General features: G+C 42.4%; 4 protein-coding genes across 12 annotated transcripts; 1 reads left to right on the forward strand and 3 right to left on the reverse strand.

The window, feature by feature from the left end:
* Positions 1 to 1,567: 1,567 nt before the first annotated feature.
* On the forward strand, positions 1,568 to 3,904 carry LOC138134369 (beta-1,4-glucuronyltransferase 1). Of its 6 annotated transcripts, none has more exons than XR_011160718.1 (6): positions 1,568 to 1,958; positions 2,081 to 2,137; positions 2,187 to 3,115; positions 3,163 to 3,316; positions 3,415 to 3,549; positions 3,615 to 3,753. XR_011160718.1 is itself a non-coding variant. In XM_069052589.1 (5 exons), exons 2-5 carry the CDS (start codon positions 2,123 to 2,125, stop codon positions 3,451 to 3,453), a joined length of 1,137 nt encoding a protein of 378 aa, XP_068908690.1. In that variant the 5' UTR covers positions 1,568 to 1,958; positions 2,081 to 2,122; the 3' UTR covers positions 3,454 to 3,758. The 6 variants fall into 6 exon arrangements, 4 of the variants coding, with proteins under 4 accessions (XP_068908690.1, XP_068908688.1, XP_068908687.1 ...); XR_011160719.1 differs by having other exon boundaries at positions 3,415 to 3,555; positions 3,615 to 3,735; XM_069052589.1 differs by having other exon boundaries at positions 3,415 to 3,758.
* On the reverse strand, positions 3,831 to 11,168 carry LOC138135043 (transmembrane protease serine 9-like). Its single transcript, XM_069053678.1, has 14 exons — positions 11,014 to 11,168; positions 10,787 to 10,967; positions 10,596 to 10,728; positions 10,441 to 10,548; positions 10,236 to 10,394; positions 10,041 to 10,185; positions 8,877 to 9,033; positions 8,688 to 8,826; positions 8,535 to 8,645; positions 8,194 to 8,485; positions 5,216 to 5,290; positions 5,001 to 5,166; positions 4,109 to 4,505; positions 3,831 to 4,062 (listed from the first exon to the last, which is right to left on the reverse strand). Exons 1-14 carry the CDS (start codon positions 11,060 to 11,062, stop codon positions 3,916 to 3,918), a joined length of 2,259 nt encoding a protein of 752 aa, XP_068909779.1. The 5' UTR covers positions 11,063 to 11,168; the 3' UTR covers positions 3,831 to 3,915.
* On the reverse strand, positions 5,434 to 8,093 carry LOC138134374 (trypsin-1-like). 2 transcript variants are annotated; one of them, XM_069052594.1, is made up of 4 exons: positions 7,934 to 8,089; positions 6,127 to 6,307; positions 5,684 to 6,080; positions 5,434 to 5,634 (listed from the first exon to the last, which is right to left on the reverse strand). In XM_069052594.1, exons 1-4 carry the CDS (start codon positions 7,977 to 7,979, stop codon positions 5,488 to 5,490), a joined length of 771 nt encoding a protein of 256 aa, XP_068908695.1. In that variant the 5' UTR covers positions 7,980 to 8,089; the 3' UTR covers positions 5,434 to 5,487. The 2 variants fall into 2 exon arrangements, with proteins under 2 accessions (XP_068908695.1, XP_068908696.1); XM_069052595.1 differs by lacking the exons at positions 5,434 to 5,634; positions 5,684 to 6,080; positions 6,127 to 6,307 and adding exons at positions 6,383 to 6,567; positions 6,619 to 7,015; positions 7,063 to 7,225 and having other exon boundaries at positions 7,934 to 8,093.
* An 845-nt stretch (positions 11,169 to 12,013) lies between the features above and the next one.
* Positions 12,014 to 13,240, reverse strand: LOC138134372 (trypsin delta-like). Of its 3 annotated transcripts, none has more exons than XM_069052593.1 (6): positions 13,102 to 13,240; positions 12,875 to 13,055; positions 12,692 to 12,824; positions 12,537 to 12,644; positions 12,332 to 12,463; positions 12,014 to 12,281 (listed from the first exon to the last, which is right to left on the reverse strand). In XM_069052593.1, exons 1-6 carry the CDS (start codon positions 13,148 to 13,150, stop codon positions 12,135 to 12,137), a joined length of 750 nt encoding a protein of 249 aa, XP_068908694.1. In that variant the 5' UTR covers positions 13,151 to 13,240; the 3' UTR covers positions 12,014 to 12,134. The 3 variants fall into 3 exon arrangements, with proteins under 3 accessions (XP_068908694.1, XP_068908693.1, XP_068908692.1); XM_069052592.1 differs by having other exon boundaries at positions 12,332 to 12,466; XM_069052591.1 differs by having other exon boundaries at positions 12,332 to 12,490.
* Positions 13,241 to 13,508: the final 268 nt, after the last annotated feature.

Below are 13,508 nucleotides of genomic sequence, written 5' to 3' on the forward strand. Positions count from 1 at the left end.
AACAAAATCCGGTAATCTTGCATTTTACGGTGGCAAATGTGCACATGCGTAGAAATGTCTAGTATATGGCGAAAATGTGTTGCTTCAGATCAAATTGTTGAATCCCAATTAATTTTAACGCGGCAGTAATTTCTCAATAAAAATTGGGCCCTGTCTAATTTATATTTTGAAAGCAAATTAGCAAATTATACCGTTGACAACAGGGGGTCAGTATATGAAGTTTGCACATGCGCACATTTGCCACTGTAAAATGCAAGATTACCCAAAATCCTTTGCAGAAAAATATTAAAGTTATAAATTGTTCTAACCTACCTTGTGTTGTGATTTCATGTTTTTTTGCAATTCTAATTTATTAGTATTTTGCTAGTCCAGAATGTATCCAAAATAAGCTCGGATCTTGGATATTTTATTGCATTCATGTTTTAATTGACGTTTTAAGCACTTAACCTCAAAGTAAAAAGTGGAAAAAGTGTCAATCGACTGCGTTCGAAATCAGTAGATGGAGCGCAAAAAGGTTCTGCCGCCCGAAATGTCACAGAAACAAAGTTTATATGGAAAAATCGAAAATTGAAACGGCCTTATAAGCGTAGCTTTTTGATTCAGATGGCCTTGGTGTGTCGATCACTGTGGCGCCAGCTCTTCGCCAAAGCTTCAACTAGCAGCCTCGCCAGAGCCATCGTAGATGGCAGTCTGAACGAGCTTTGAGCTTTCGCACGTCCCACAATCGAAATTAATTTAACAAATGTTCTGTCGTGAAATTGCGTAAATCGAGTCGAACGTGTGCTCGAGGCATTTATGACTTCTTCATCTGCAACACCACTTAATATATTGTCTCTGGGGTGAAAGTTTTAATCCCGAGCAAACTTTTCTCTTAATTACAAAAGTTATTCCCTGCTCAGTGAGTCAATAGTAATTAGTGTATGGTAATGTAATAACAGCGGTCCTCACTTTGCTTATCACTGCTTAGAAAAAAGTGTTGGTTTGTAGGATCGATTCATTAAAAGTTCACTACACCTAAGTGAATTTAAAAGTTGCTCCACCCCGACTAAATCCTAATTTCTAAACAAACATCTTCTCCTGGCGTCGTTCGCCGCCAAGCACCACCCTTAAACCGCGGCCGTAAAGTGAAACAGTTCGTAGGTAAGAGCGGTCGAGTCCAGGTTAATTCCCGGATTTATTATAGCCCCGTGCCCGGATCGTAAAGCTCCCCACGCTCTAATCGAATTTTCAAATTGTAAACCGCGATTCCGAATTAAAATAAATCCATCCGAAAGGCTGCAGAGTAATTTGTATCTGCGCATCCAATCAAGTTTGATTGTGTGTGAAGTGAGCTTGTCTCATTTGGGCCCCGCTTCTTTCAAATTTAAATTCCTTTTACTCCAATTTAATTCACTCTTTTGCTGTTGCTACAGACTCGACCTACTTACACTGATGCAAGAATTCGCTCTGGTATTTCCATAGATGTCGCCAATCGAAATGGGCGTGGTTTGCGTCACGTGTCCTCATCTAATCGAGCCACGTGACTCACTTAGTTCAGAAATGATCGGGAACTTTTAGGTTAGAGCTGTCATTTTCGGAATTGATTTTTTGGGGGGGTCGTTCTGGGGGAGTTGAAGCTCACGCTTCAGATTGGCGTTTGACATTTGCACAAATCGATATAAGCGCAGACGCACGCGCAAAATGAAACGCCAGCGCCTAAAACACATTTACACTGTAATTACATGAAGTTCTTTTATTTTGCTATCAACGGATTGTTTACCACCGCTAGTGTAGTCTGTTTTCGTCGCGCGCTCGTGATTTATCGCCCAGTATTAAATTGGAATTTAGTGAATTAAATTACACTGCGACAGTCGACACAAAAATGTGACGCCCCTTCTTGCAAACACTTTCAACAGAAGAGAAGAAATGTGATTGATTTGACATCTGTAGCTAGGGCGTGCATCAAACAAATGATTCAGGTGAGGATTGACCGATGTGACCTAAAAATAGCCATTAGATGATAACAAATTTAATTAAAAGAATGTGATAATGTTGTGGCATGCACGCGATCAGTGTTTGTTATTTGTCAGTTGGTTTCCAGTTAGTTAATTAGAGCAAGTGCTTCGGCTTAGTTATTGTTTCTATGAGTTCTGAAGAGGTAAGAGTGTCGAAACGTTTCAAGACAAGTGTGACTTGATTGTTTGCAGGGATCATGTCGGCTTTGGAACATAAGCATCTTGGCTGTGGTCTTCCTCTCCATCTACAACGTCCTCCTCACTCTGAAGCTGATGTACAGCCCGGAGTGCGTGAAGAGTCCGGCTCCGGCGGTGCGCCTCGCCCCCAAGGCCCCCAAGTGTGACCCCCCGAAGCACGCCAACGCCAAAAACGACCCCATGTTCAAGCTGGACCTGCGTCTGGGCCGCTGGGACAACCGCCTTAACTACAAGCTCTTCGACAACATAGTAGTCGGGGAGCGCTTCGCCGCCCTCAGCGACCACCACAAGACGTGTCTGGCCACGCAAAGCTCCCTCGACAAGCTCGCGTCTTTGATAGAAGTAAGCGCGAACTGGAACGGGCCTATTTCGTTAGCGACGTTCGCCGCCAGCGACGAAGAACTCAACTCCCTCCTCTTATACATATTCTTCCTGAGGGAGTGCAATGCCAAAATAAGGGAACAAGTCAGCTTTCATTTAGCTTTTCCGAAAGACCACCGACCCAAAAACATCAACGTCGACTTGGACAAGCTCGAACAGATGAGCTGCGCCAATCCGGTCGGTGCTCTCCAACACTTGGTCAAGCAGTACCTCAAGGGGGTCAGCAAGTGGAGGACGAAGTTGCCCTATCCGCAGAACCATTTGAGAAATTTGGCCCGCAAGAACTGTCAGAGTAAGTATGTTTTTCTGACGGACGTGGACATCATCCCCAACAGGAATATGGTGGAGGAGTTGGACAAGTTCTTGGAGCAGGTCAAGTGCAAAGGGTTGTGTGCGTACGTCATACCCACGTACGAGCTAGACGACAGGGTACGTTTCCCTCCGAACAAGACTGAACTGATTCGGTTGGCGAACAAGGGCCTAGCGAGACCCTTTCATCACAAGGTCTTCATTTACAACCAGTTCGCAACCAATTTTACCAAGTAAGTTTAAGAGTCAGTTGGGATGAAGCTTCTATTGGTACTTGCAGGTGGCAGAGTACCGGAAATGATATTTCGGAAGTCCACATCAGCCATCCAGTGACTAACTTCGAGTTTTTGTACGAACCCTTCTACGTAGCACCGGATACGGTACCACCGCACGACGAGAGATTCGTGGGTTATGGCTACACAAGAAACAGTCAGGTACCAAAGAGAAACAGTTAAAACTCCTTAGCACTTAGATTCTAGTACCACCATTATTAAAGCAGTTCCTTTACTTGGAAAATTTTTGGTACTTTCAGAGAGAATTTTTTGCTGCAAGCAGCTTTACAGTTGTGTAAGAATTTTTTGGGTGCATCTAAATTAAGTCCAGTTGAAGTTCTGCGGACAGGAACCAAATCTAGAGAAGTTGCAGTACCATTTAGTACTCTTTGAAGGTTTACGTAGATTAATTTTTTTTTTACTTTGGGTTAATTTATCTTTTTAATTTTGGTTGTTTCAGGTGTACGAGATGTTTGTGGCGGGGTACGAGTTCTTGGTACTGTCGCCGACGTTCACTTGTCACTGGGGGTTGCAGGTGAAGAGGACGCGGCCGCCTTGGCGCGAGCATCAGAACAATCTGAACCGGAAACACTTCGACGGCTTCAAGCGCGAGATCTTCGCCAAGTACGACAAGGACCCGCTGAACATGATGTCAGTACGAAAGAACTGAACCAAATTGATTTATGCACAGCATGTATTTCGTGTAACACGCAACTGATTATTTTGTTTACAATAAAGTATTCGAAAGAGGTTTCGTTTTGTTAGAATCGAGTCACGTTCCTGACGAAAGCTCTCAGCTCGGATATCCTGGAGTAGACTCCGGGGTATTCCGGGCGGGCGCATCCGAACCCCCAAGACACGACGCCCACTAAGAGCCCGTCAGCCACCACGGGTCCGCCGGAATCGCCCTGAAACGGCGCGCTAGGGGTGAGAACTTAAGGGATGAATGAATACCTGGCACGAATCCTTTCCTGATGCAGCGGCGCAGAACATTCTCGCGCTTATTGTCATCTCTTGGCCGTACGCTTTCTGGCACTGCTCGTTGCTCAAGTAGGGAATCTTCACCACTTGTAACTGCGAGGGGAGGTCGCCCCCTTCGGTAAGGGTCCCCCAACCGGTCACGATGAAATTCGCATCTGGGGATATTTGATAGTCGCTCGGAACCAACCCTATCGGCATCGCCGAGGGTGAGTAGTTTATGGGGTGCGCTAGACGCAAGATGGAAATGTCGTAGTCCATTGTTGAAACGTCGAATAGAGGGTGTTGATGGACTTCAGCAACTCCTATTACTTGGCCCCCTTCAGTGACTGTATTGGAGCCGACCCTGACCGACATACTGAACGGCCAGATCCTACCAATCAATATACAGGGTGTTATTGAAAGTTGTACAGATATTTTAATCACGAGCTACTGGCTTCATGTAGAACTCGAAAAAAATATTTAAAAAATTCTACGTCAAAAAATAAAATGACATTTATTTTTTGAGCTACAATTTTTTAAAATTACTTTTAGTTTTCTACGTTGTTCTACAAACTCGTAGGTAAAATTTTGGCACATTTTAAAAATACACCCTGTATATCATGTTTTATAAAATGTACGCCAATGCGAAGTAACCTATAGGAAATATGCTTTAAAACAAGGAAACCGCATTGGTGTACGTTTAATAAAATATGATATACAGGGTGTATTTTTAAAATGTGCCGAAATTTTACCGACGGGGTTGTTTGACAACGTAGAAGACTAAAACCAATTAAAAAAAATTGTAGCTCAAAAAATAAATGTCATTTTATTTTTTGACATAGACCCTGTAGATTAGCAAATATCTCTGATACGGTCCTGGACATACCCGTCGGTACAATGACCAGCTGTTATGACGAAGTTCTTGCTGATTATGATCCCCCCACACATGAGATGTCCAAAATGGAGGAGAGACACTTGGTAAGGAAACTCCTCGATGGTCGTTGTCGTCCCTCCAACGATCCTACTGTCAAGCTTTTGCACTTTGGGGGCGCCTAAATTCAACACGTTTTAATTTTAAGACTCACAAAAATTGGAACTTACCGCTAGCGGCCACCACAAGAGCAAGAAGTACCAATGGAAGCATGTTGAGATGTGAATCGATTGTCAAAAAATTCTCTTTTTATATCTTTTTTGAGCGGAGTTTCGTAATTGGTTCTTTTGCGCACAAAATGTTATCAACCAAGAATGAGAGTACAAATAGTGGAAACAATAGGGAAACGCAATTAAGACAATGAAATTATTTACTTTGAAAGAAAAAATTTAAAGAGTGTAATTATTTATTGTGGATCTTGACAAAAACACTGATTGCTAAATTACTTCGAAATTATTTTATCTATGTAGGTTCTGAACTGTGACACTTTCGTGTAGACTCCAGGGTTGTTCCTTTCTGCGCAACCGTTTCCCCAAGAGGTGACCCCTGCCAGAACTCCATCGATGACGAAAGGACCTCCAGAGTCCCCCTAAATCAACAATATTAACAATTTCCTTTGCAGGTACTGCGGGTACTACCTGACAAGCATCTTTGCCTCCTTCTCTGTAACCAGCACAAAACATTCTCTTGGTTATGTCCCCAAAATAAAAAGTGCCGCATTGAGAAGTACTTATGGTGGGTAGTTTGGCTTGTTGCAGTTCCACTGGTTGGTCCCCATCTTTGGACAAACGCCCCCAACCCGTGACCACTCCCAGTTGATTGTCCAAAATTTCAACACCTTGTTGTGGCAACGGTATCACTTGCACCGACGCAGACAATTGAAATTGAGTCTTCAGCTGTAGTACCGAAATGTCACAATCTAGACTGGTACTGTCGTAGTTGGGGTGTTGGTAGATGTGAACCACTGGACGTATTTGTCCGTTTTGGTCGATGAACGAAGAACCAGCTCGTACCAGAAGGTATACAGGCAAGAATCTGGAATTGAGTGAGTGGTACTTTGTTAATTTTGGTTGGGACTTACCCGTCGGTGCAATGAGCCGCCGTCAAGACGTAGAGAGGGTGGATCAAAGTACCACCACAAAAGTGCGAATCGATGTAGATTACGGAGACTTGGTACGGGAACTCCTCGATGGTGGCTGTGGTACCACCAACAATCCGGCTGTCCAACTGGGGGACGAAGACCGACGTGCCAAATACTGAATCTGAAAGAAAATGTAGAGTTACGTACTGGAGTACCAAAAATTGGTCAGTACCAGGGAAGACTGATCAAAAGAGAGTTTCTGCAAGAATTTTTATTGACAATAAATTTTACAATAAATTAGTTGATTATGGCATCGATGTAGTCTTTGAAATAGGACACTTTGGTGTAAACTCCTGGACTGTTAGCGGCTCCACAGCCATCTCCCCAAGAAGTTATCCCCAAGAGAAGAGTACCATCAATCAAGGGCCCGCCAGAATCTCCCTAAAACATGTCAAAAAACACATCGAATCTTCCACCTTTAAAATAATATACTTGACAAGTATCCTTTAGTCCTGCCACATATCCTGCACAGAACATTCTATCTGTTATCTTGTTTCCATAAACCAGGATACACATTTGCTGGTCCAGTGTGGGCAAATCGACTTTCTGAAGTTGCATCGGTAGAGGTCCATTCTCGGAGAGTCTGCCCCAGCCGGTGGCGGTACCACAGATATCTGCCCCAACATCCGCCCCCTTTTCAGGGAGTTGAATAGAATTGACTCCCGACCCAAACTCCAGACTTTGGCTCAATCTCAAGACGGAGATGTCGTAGTCGTAGGTGTCAGAATCAAAGTCAGTGTGTTGGAAATACACCAATACTTGTCTAACTTGTCCTCCTTCGTCGATCATCGACGATCCTGCCCTTACCATCAAGTCCTCGGCTGGAACTCTGGAACATTTTTACAATAGATGTGGAGGGTCTACGTGGAGACTTACTGGTCAGTGCAGTGGGCCGCTGTCAGAATGTGCGTGGGGTTCAAGATGCTACCGCCGCAATAGTGGCTGTCGATGTATATGACCGAGACTTGGTGTGGGTACTCCTCGATTGTGGTGTCTTCGCCACCCACGATTCTGGGTCTGAAGGGAACACTGTAGGCGCCTGGAAGATGCAAATTAGACTTGACAAAATTGGCCAAAGCTTTGGTGAAATATTCGTATTTATGTGGCGCCCCACACCAGTTCAATTGGATTCAGATCTGGTACAAAATTTTTTAATTGAGTTTATTTTGGACCAAAACATTCATAACTTCGACAAATATTTTGCCAAGCTTTCGAGAATTTCGTGTCACTTTTGTAGAATCCTAGAAATGCTGAAAATGGCCGCTCAGATAAATTATGTACGTGTCTACTTAAGTATAACATGAAACCAATGATTCATTCCGGCATACTTACTTAATAATTCCTATTATCTGTTTTTGTTGTCATCGCTTTGTAGGTTATTGACAAATAATCCTATCAATTCTCATTAAGAGATCTTATCAGACTGATTTCTGATAACAATAAAAAATAATCACGAACAATATCTGCGGTGTATTTTTCTTCAATCTGTAGCGTCTAATACCTGTCATAAAAAGTTAACAAAGGAAAATCGAAAAAATCAGAATTTTCCAAAGTGTAAGGAAATTTTGGTTTTGGAGAGGACTCTTCAATTTGACCCAATTTTTAATCCACTCGACGAGTTTCTCATTGCACCACATTATCACACTCTTACTCGAAGGACGACCAATCAAAGCAAAGCAAATAAATCTCCAATTTAATTCGATGGTACTTACGACTTTAGTAGTGATTTCGTAAAATCGATACTTACTTGTGGCGCAAAGAATTGTCAAAAGCAGAACTGAGGCACCTGCCATTGCACCTTCAACTCACAATCACTAAGTCAATGTTGATGCACCTACTGTACCTACTGAACCCAAAACACTTATAAATCCTCGCCTATCAATCATATCTATATAAGTCCATCTTGCCTAATCTTTGAAATTTCGTAGAATCACATCCGCCAAATAAAACTATACTTTTCGCCAATATTGGATTTTATCTTTATTGTTATTGTTTCGCACAATTATATCTTAATCTCCTTCCTGATCCATTTTCTAAACTTGGCCACCTTGGTGTACACCCCTGGGAAATCCTTCATGGCGCAACCGTACCCCCACGACACCACCCCCATCAGCTTCCTATTGGCGAACAAAGGTCCTCCAGAATCGCCTTGACAAGAGTCGCACAACTTATTCTTGCAACCAGCACAAAACATCCTTCCGGTGATTACCCCAACACCTTTGTAATTGTTCCGGCAGGTGGTCTGGTTGACTGTGACAAGCGCGACTTGGAGGAGTTGCGGGGAGAGAACGTTTTTCTCCTAAAATCGCAAATTATACAGTGGGGACGCTGCTTTATGGTCGTCTTACAGTGTAGCCCCAACCACTGGTCAGGACTGGAGTTCCATCTTTGATTATCTCGTTGAATGTGGGCAACGCCACCGGGAGGATTTTGTCACCAAGGGGCAAGTCTTGACAAAGCTGCAAAACTAGTCACGTGTGACTCAGATCGTGGGGACTTACCTTTAGAATCGCGATGTCGTAGTCGTAGTCCTCCTTGTCGTCGTTGTATTTGTTGTGGATTGTGACCGCGCAGACTTGCCTCACGGTACCACCCTTATCGTGGAAATCGCTTCCCGCCCTAATACTCAATTTTTTTTCCCTAGACAGGAGAGAATTACAACTGGGGTGTGGTTTAATGGTGTTTTTTACCCTATCAAGCAGTGGGCAGCTGTCAAGATGTAAGACTTGTGGATGATCGAACCCCCGCACATGTGACCCTCTTCGTTCTGGAGGGACACTTGGTAGGGTAGTTTGTATACGTGTGCAGGTGTTCCCCCTATAATTCGCCCGTTCAAATCAGGGTTGGCTGAAAGTGTAATCGGTGTTATTGGGTGTCGTGATTTGTGGAGTAATTAAACAAATGTAATCTTACGTTTGCAGGATTGCCTAGATGTATGCAACACAAAACACACTAAATCTTGTATTTGTACAAAGTAACAAAATGGTTGTGTAATGAATAAAATGGCGCCAATAGATAAAAATGTTTTATTGTCCTGTGTTGTAAAACTCCAGTGGAACTTTTATTTAGGTAAAAATATGAAAACGAGGAGCACGGGACAGGATAATGATGTCTCCGGTTATGTTGAACACAGCCAGCGTGTCAAATAATGGATGACTGGATATTCCAGGCTGATTAAATCCTGGATTACAATGCCATTCCCAACATAATGTGCAGTTTTATGTTCACTTTATTGTATCTGCTAATGGTGGACAATGGATAACTATTACGTAACAAAACTCGTGTTATCGCTTCGATTCGTGCCAGTTCCAGTTATTTTTTAGTGATTGCACACTAGCAGATACAAATTTTACAAGATAACGTTCCTATTTCGGAACATTTCGTTTCAAAGACGTCATGCACAAGTCAAATCACTCATAGGTTTTTTCTGAAGAAACCTTTCGTTTTGTTGATTTTTCTTTCAATACTAGACGAAGATAAGATCGTAGACAGATAGTGCGACAAATCACTATCTTTTAACAAACAAAGATAAATTACCTTTTAGTCAAAAGGTCAAGATGACCCTGCTCCAATTAGATTTTGTCACAAATGGAAAAATTAGTAGGTACTTAAATGGTACTGACTCACCAAGGATTTTGGAGGCGAGAAACAAGAAGCACAGGGACCGAGACATCTTCAAGGAGTCACCAAAGGTTACGATGACTTTGCCTTATAAAACACAAATACTTTGTCTTTCTCTCTTTATTAAATATTTTGTTATTCATAAATTGGCGGCGGAATGTACTCGTATTACGCACTAACAATAAAATTTATGCATTTATTATTTATTTGCTTGTACGCTGATTGCTATAATTAGATTCCAGTTTGGTCCCTTATCCATTCCCTGACTGAGGCGACGTTGGTGTAGACTCCTGGATAGCCAACCTCTCCGCATCCCAGACCCCAAGACACGATCCCGACCAGTTGTCCATCTTTGGTCAAAGGACCTCCAGAGTCGCCCTTCAAACATACCATCAATACAAAAGTACGAACATATCACGATTAAGTACCGAGCAGGAGTCTTTTCCTCCTTCGGGAACTCCAGCGCATATCATGGTGTCATCAACGTCGCCGCCCTCAACATCAGCGTAGTCAGCTGTGCATTCTTCTCTGTCGACGATGGCCACATCAACGGTGTACAACTGATTTGGTGAAATCAAATCATCCTCCTGAAGATTTGGTTTTAATTTTGGTTAACTCTGTGGGAGTACTTACGTTCAAGATACCCCACCCGGTCACTGTCACGGTGTCTCCGGCTGCAGGTTCTGCATCGGCGAGTGGTACCGCTTGAGTGGTGTCGCTCAACGTCAGAGGTTCGTTCAGCTGAAACAATCGTTGCAAAAATGTGTCCCTCCAGCGGTACCACTTACGATTATGAGCGCAACGTCGTTGCCCAAACCATCGTAGCCCTCGTGGACGATCGCTTGTTTGACTGTGGAGTGAGTACCGTTGCTCAAAAGATCGGCAGTACCGGACACAACCTCGTAGAACAGCGAAATCAAGCTGAAGCCAAAATGGATTAATTGATTATAAATTTGACAAAACTAGTCGACGGTAGTACCCATCAATGCAATGGGCTGCCGTAACGATAGTATCTGGACTTATGATGGAACCGCCACAATTGTGCAGACCGAAGGCTTCCAGAGAGACTTGCCAAGGGTTGTCTTCGATCGTGGTCTCAGTTCCTCCAACTATTCTCCCATTTGGATGCAGACGTTGCAGCTTTGGAGGTAGTACCTTACCTAAGAGAAGATTAGTAGTGCAAATTTAGAAAAGTTGGAGGGTTACCTGAAACCAAAGCTGCAGAAAAGAGTAGGACAAGAGTGTATCGAAGCATTTCTTCTGGTAGTAATAGTCCCAAATTCGTGGGGTTCTATTTATAGGGACTCGTTTGGAATAATCTTGAGTACGTGATAAGGCGAAAGTAAAAATGTAGATTACTATCAGGTTAGACTCTTTCTAAGTCTGGTATTTTCATGATAGTCAAAATAGGAATTAGAACGAGGGCACGAGGGAAGAAAGTGTTCTTATTTTCTATCCAATGAAGCAGAAGAAGAAAATAAGGAATCAGAAGGAGTTAAAAGAAGCAAGTGAGTTTTGAGAGAATATATATTACTTGGTTATAGAATTACTTAGACCATGCTCGTTAAGTGATTAAGTACCATGGCGTAGCGTACCGTTTTTGTCAATATCTTGGTTATTATATTCTAGGAATAATTTCAGAGAACGACAAAAATTTAGAAACTACTCCTACTTTTATTAGGTTGTCATATGGATTGATTTCTCACTAAAAGATGATTTTTTTAGCTTTTATTTTTCGAAGAATATCTTCCTATTGTACTTGTCTCAAATGGTGGAGCTCTTCTTATAGGATTCAGTTTTAAATTATCTGGAGTATGTGGTAACACAAGAATTGTGCTCTTCTTGATATCTTCTGAAGCCTGGCGTAGTACCAATAGTGCTTCTACAGTTTTGCATATTTTCAAAAATTACTTTTGGTGTTATAGTAATTGAAGGTAATGTTTTTGAAAGCAGTATGTTACAAGAACAGCAGGAATAGTTTACGCAATCGACAACTGAGACAGTCTGTTACTGTTGTTATTTTTTTTAAACGTAAAACAGCTAAGCCAAGGTCGTCGTGTATGATTTTTTCAGCGAAAAAAATTAGTACTTAAATGGTACTGATTCACCAAGGATTTTGGAAGCGAGAAACAAGAAGCACAGGAACCGAGATATCTTCAAGGAGTCACCAAAGGTTACGATAACTTTGCCTTATAAAACACAGATACTTTTTCTTTTTCCTTTTATTAAATATCTTGTTATTCATAAAATGGCGGCGGAATGTATTACGCACTAACAATAAAATGTATGCATTTATTATTTATTTGCTCGTACGCTGATTGCTATAATTAGATTCCAGTTTGGTTCCTTATCCATTCCCTGACTGAGACCATATTGGTGTAAACTCCTGGATAACCAACCTGTCCGCACCCCACACTCCAAGACACGATCCCGACCAGTTGTCCATCTTTGGTCAAGGGACCTCCAGAGTCGCCCTTCAAATATACCATCAATGCAAAAGTACGAACATATGACGGTTAAGTACCACGCAGGAGCCTTTTCCTCCTTCGGGAACTCCTGCGCATATCATGGTGTCATCAACGTTAGCGCCTTCAAGATCAGCGAAGTCAGCTTTGCATTCTTCTCTGTCGACGATGGTCACATCAACGGTGTACAACTGCTTTGGTGAAATCGTATCATTCTCCTGCAGAGTTGGTTTTTATTTTGGCCAACTCTCTTGAAGTACTTACGTGCAAGTTACCCCACCCGGTCACTGTCACGGTATCTCCGCCTGCAGGTTCTGCATCGACAAGTGGTACCACTTGAGTGGTGTTACTCAACGTCAAAGGTTCCTTCAGCTGAAACAATCGTCGCAAAAATGTGTCCCTCCAGCGGTACCACTTACGATTATGAGCGCAACGTCGTTGCCCAAACCATCGTAGCCCTCGTGCACTATCGTCTCTTTGACTTTGGACTTAGTACCGTTGCCCAAAAGATCGGCAGTACCGGACACAACCTCGTAGAACAGCGAAATCAACCTGAAGCCAAAATTGATTATAAATTTGACAAAACTAGTCGATAGGAGTACCCATCGATGCAATGAGCTGCCGTGACGATAGTATCTGGACTTATGATGCAACCGCCGCAACAGTGCATACCGAAGGCTTGCAGAGAGACTTGCCAAGGATTGTCTTCGATCGTGGTCTCAGTTCCTCCGACTATTCTCCCATTTCGATGCAGACGTTGCAGCTTTGGAGGTAGTACCTTACCTAAGAGAAGATTAGTAGTGCAAATTTAGAAGAGTTGGAGGGTTACCTGAAACCAAAGCTGCAGAAAAGAGTAAGACAAGAGTGTATCGAAGCATTTCTTCTGATAGTACTAGTGCCAAATTCGTGGGTTTCTATTTATCGTTTGAAATAATCTTGAGTACGTGATAACTGATAAGGCGAAAGTAAAAATGTAGATTACTATCAGGTTAGACTCTTTCTAAGTCAAAATAGGAATTATACAAATGGATTTGTCGTTTAGAACGAGGGAAGAAAGGGTCCTTATTTTCTATCTAATGAAGCAGAAGAAGAAAATAAGGAATCAGAAGGAGTTAAAAGAAGCAAGTGAGTTTTGAGAGAATATATATTACTTGGTTATAGAATTACTTAGACCCTGCTCGTTAAGTGATTAAGTACCATGGCGTAGCGTACCATTTTTGTCAATATCTTGGTTAT

The sequence above is a fragment of the Tenebrio molitor genome, chromosome 7 (assembly GCF_963966145.1).
Source record: "Tenebrio molitor chromosome 7, icTenMoli1.1, whole genome shotgun sequence".
In the NCBI taxonomy this organism is placed as follows: domain Eukaryota; kingdom Metazoa; phylum Arthropoda; class Insecta; order Coleoptera; family Tenebrionidae; genus Tenebrio; species Tenebrio molitor.